Source organism: Homarus americanus, unplaced genomic scaffold, assembly GCF_018991925.1.
Source record: "Homarus americanus isolate GMGI-L3 unplaced genomic scaffold, GMGI_Hamer_2.0 scaffold16945, whole genome shotgun sequence".
NCBI classification, from domain to species: domain Eukaryota; kingdom Metazoa; phylum Arthropoda; class Malacostraca; order Decapoda; family Nephropidae; genus Homarus; species Homarus americanus.
The window spans coordinates 5,978-9,410 of record NW_024739533.1 but is presented as its reverse complement, the minus strand read 5'-3'; the positions used below and the strand labels follow the sequence as shown (position 1 = coordinate 9,410).

Sequence of the window (3,433 nt, the reverse complement as noted above, 5' to 3'; positions counted from 1 at the left end):
TTATGCACGTCTGCACGTTGGCGGGCCGTTCAAACCCGTCGAAATTCAAGTTTCTGCCTTCAAAATTTTTATTTATTTATTTTTTTGTGTGTTCCAATAAAATACGTTAAGAATTAAAAACTTGCGAAATTTGAGAAGCTACTATACGACATTTAACCCTTCAATATGTCTTCAAAGAGACCATGATGCAGAGAAAGTGGTGCTAGTGCTTCCAGGCTTAAGCACAAGTCACTATCTATCCAGGAAAAGGGTGAATTTCCATGGTCCGGCACCGGTCAGGTCCCGAGGTTGCCGGACTAGAGAGGTACAACCTGTATCATTTTGCACTCTTGATATTTTTATATTTTTTATTTTATTTATGGCTCTCTAATATTATTATTATAATTATTCTTAACATTATTATTATTATTTTATTATATTTTTTCCCTCAAGCCTTGATGTGGGTCATTATAAATGACTTGTGCCCGGGTGGGCTAATGCCCGGGAAAAAAAAAAATGTGAGGTGGCCGACAGCAGTGATCTTTGGAGGATATTTTAATGATTTTTTTTTCTCTTCATTGCATGGGTATATATTAATTGTTTGGTTGTAAGTATGTAAGTGTTTGTTGCATTTCAATTATAAGAAAGATAAAAAAAAAATATTACCTGAATTTATTAAAATCTTAATGGAAACACTGTTGAGAGATCCTAAATAATGTGTTAAAATTTCATATAAATCCATCCCTAAAAAGAGGGGTGGGGGGTGGGGGGGGGTTTCCAGTGGGTCGATCCCCATAAAGTAAAAGAGCAGCTCAGAGTTAGTATGATACTTCCTACCTTAAACTTATAGCTGCAAAATATGGACCTAGAATGAAGGAAAATGTTCTCAAATTTAAGTTACCTGAGGCTTCTCGGGTTACCAGAATGTAGTTAAAAGAAAGGTGTTTTGAATGCCTGAGATGACAGAGGGGTGTGAATTACAGTATAGTTTATGATAACATCTGTATTATACCACTGCATATCCTCTAACAGATAATGGGTCACATGGATGTCATCAAGATCATCAGTGATGGCTTTAACATTTACTTCCCAATGATGATTGTGGCACTTTGTCTGGCAACATACTATAGCTTAGGATCCAGGCTGCTGTCTGCTTTAGGGTTCCAGCAGTTTATGTGTGATGATGACCTTACAACAGACCTCATCGAGGAAGGCAAAACACTCATAAGTAGAGGTATGGACAGTTGAAAGTAATGCATGTTGTGTTTCTCTGTCAGAGAAAATATCCAAATAAATGATTATGGCTGATTTTTTTTTAAAAGCTACTTGAGTACTTTAATGATGACAATGATAAAAACAGTACAGGATGTTCCCAAAAAGACCTGGACAACTTCAGTTTTTAATAAATTTAGAACCACAAATCATAAGATTATACTGTTTGTTTTATAGGATACAGACACTCAAAGTTTTGTGCACACCACCAATACAATTCAATGTGTGCTCCATTTGTCATGTGCAGAATTAGCTGAGGTGGACCAACTGCCTGGCCACCATGATCACCAGACAAAACCCTTCTTGATATGTTCCTGTGGGGGTTTGTCAGAGATGTTGATCACAAGACCAAGGTGGCAAACTTGCAGGATCTTGGAGCTTGAATCATAGCTGCATGTGCACTGGTGGAAGCTAAACATGCTGATCAAACGGAGCACACATTGAATTGCATTGATGGTGTGCACATAACTTTTTTAGTTTCTGTATCCTATAAAACAAATATTATAATCTTATCATTTGTGGTTCTAAATTTGTTAACAACTAAAGTTGTCCAGGTCTTTTTTGGAACAGGCTGTATATAAAAATTTTCTCTACAGAATCTCGTCGCCGTCAGAGAATGGAAGATAATGCTGCCCGGCGTAAAGATTTTGCAGAAAGATTTGGTGGTGGTGAATCTTCTGCCAGTATGTACAGGTAAGATACTGGCTTCTGGAGGAAAATCAGAAGTAAAAGTAAGTTGTATAATTAGACAGTAAAGACACAGGCTGGTATATATATATATATACAGTAGTACCCCGCTTAACGCGGTCAATAAAACCCACAGGGTACCGTGTTAAGTGAAAACCGCGCTAAGTGAACAACAGAACATATGGGATTAATTCCAATAGAAACTGGCCCGACCCCCCAAACTCCACTTTTTGACGACACATAACTATGTTGTAGTAAAAATTTTATTTTAAATTTATGATGGTATGAACAAACAAGTAATATAGAAGAGGTTAGGTTAGGAAAAATAAAGGTTAAGTTAGGAAAAATAAAGGTTAGGTTAGGAAAATTAAAGGTTAGGTGTAACACTTACGTTAGTAGAAGACACACACTGCGCAACCTTACAGCGCGGCTTGCCCAGGCGGAGGGAGGGAGGAGGAAGGAGAGGCGAGGCAGACGGGAGCAGCGGGTGGCGGGTGGGGCGAATCTAAAAATAGCGTCTTGAGCCGGACACTCGCCGCGTATATGTGGAAAAAACCCGCGTTAAGTGAAAGTTCGGCTCTGGCGAGGCACCGCGTATATGATAAAACGCGCTAAGCGAAACCGCGTTAAGCGGGGTATTACTGTATATATATATATTTTTTTAACGTGTGCAATACTGTATTATCTACAGTATAAAAAAGTTACTTTATATATATATATATATATATATATATATATATATATATATATATATATATATATATATATATATATATATATATATATATATATATATATATATATATATATATATATATATATATATACAGTGAACCCTCACTTTAAGCGGTTTCACTTTACGCGTTTGTACATTTACGCGGTACCCTGCCAGAACCGGAATTCCCACTTTACGCGGTGCATCTACTCATATACACGGATGAAGTAAAAAAAATTTTATTTAGCTCATAAAATTCATACAAATTATCCGGCCAGAATATAATTTACATTGCTGGAATTCTTACAATTTGATGATCATTTTGAATATAAGCATCATAGATTTTGCATTAGACATACAAATTTTAGATCTAATGTAAGTATTTTGTTTACTCTGAGTAAATATGTTATCTTTTGTGCAAAATATATGACATTTATATTCAAAATATTCCTGGTCTTACAAGGAATCCAGCAATGCCAATTATATTATCCTAACTTTAGTTTGAGGTATTATTTATTACTATACCTTAAAATCTAGTGGTTTTCCCCCAAAAATTTCTCAGAGGGAAGAGCCAGCGAGTGTAGTGTGAGAAGAGGGGGAGGGAGTGGAGTCCATTATTTGAATGGACATTAACTTGGCGACTGTATTTCTCTATTTCTATTTCTCTATTTCTCTTAAGTATTAATTGTGTGCATGTACCATCATAAAATTAAGATGTTATTTTTACTAGAACATAGGTATTGTGTCGGAAAAAGTGGAGTTTGGGGGTCAGCCGGTCTC

The 3,433-nt window shown here is 36.1% G+C and overlaps 1 protein-coding gene across 1 annotated transcript; it reads left to right on the top strand.

Annotated features, from left to right (window-relative positions):
- Window positions 1–980: 980 nt before the first annotated feature.
- On the top strand, window positions 981–2,002 carry LOC121874799 (LMBR1 domain-containing protein 2 homolog). Its single transcript, XM_042379088.1, has 2 exons — window positions 981–1,213; window positions 1,848–2,002. The coding sequence occupies exons 1-2, from the start codon at window positions 1,015–1,017 to the stop codon at window positions 1,946–1,948; spliced, it is 300 nt and encodes a 99-aa protein (XP_042235022.1). The 5' UTR covers window positions 981–1,014; the 3' UTR covers window positions 1,949–2,002.
- The last annotated feature ends 1,431 nt before the right edge of the window (window positions 2,003–3,433 follow it).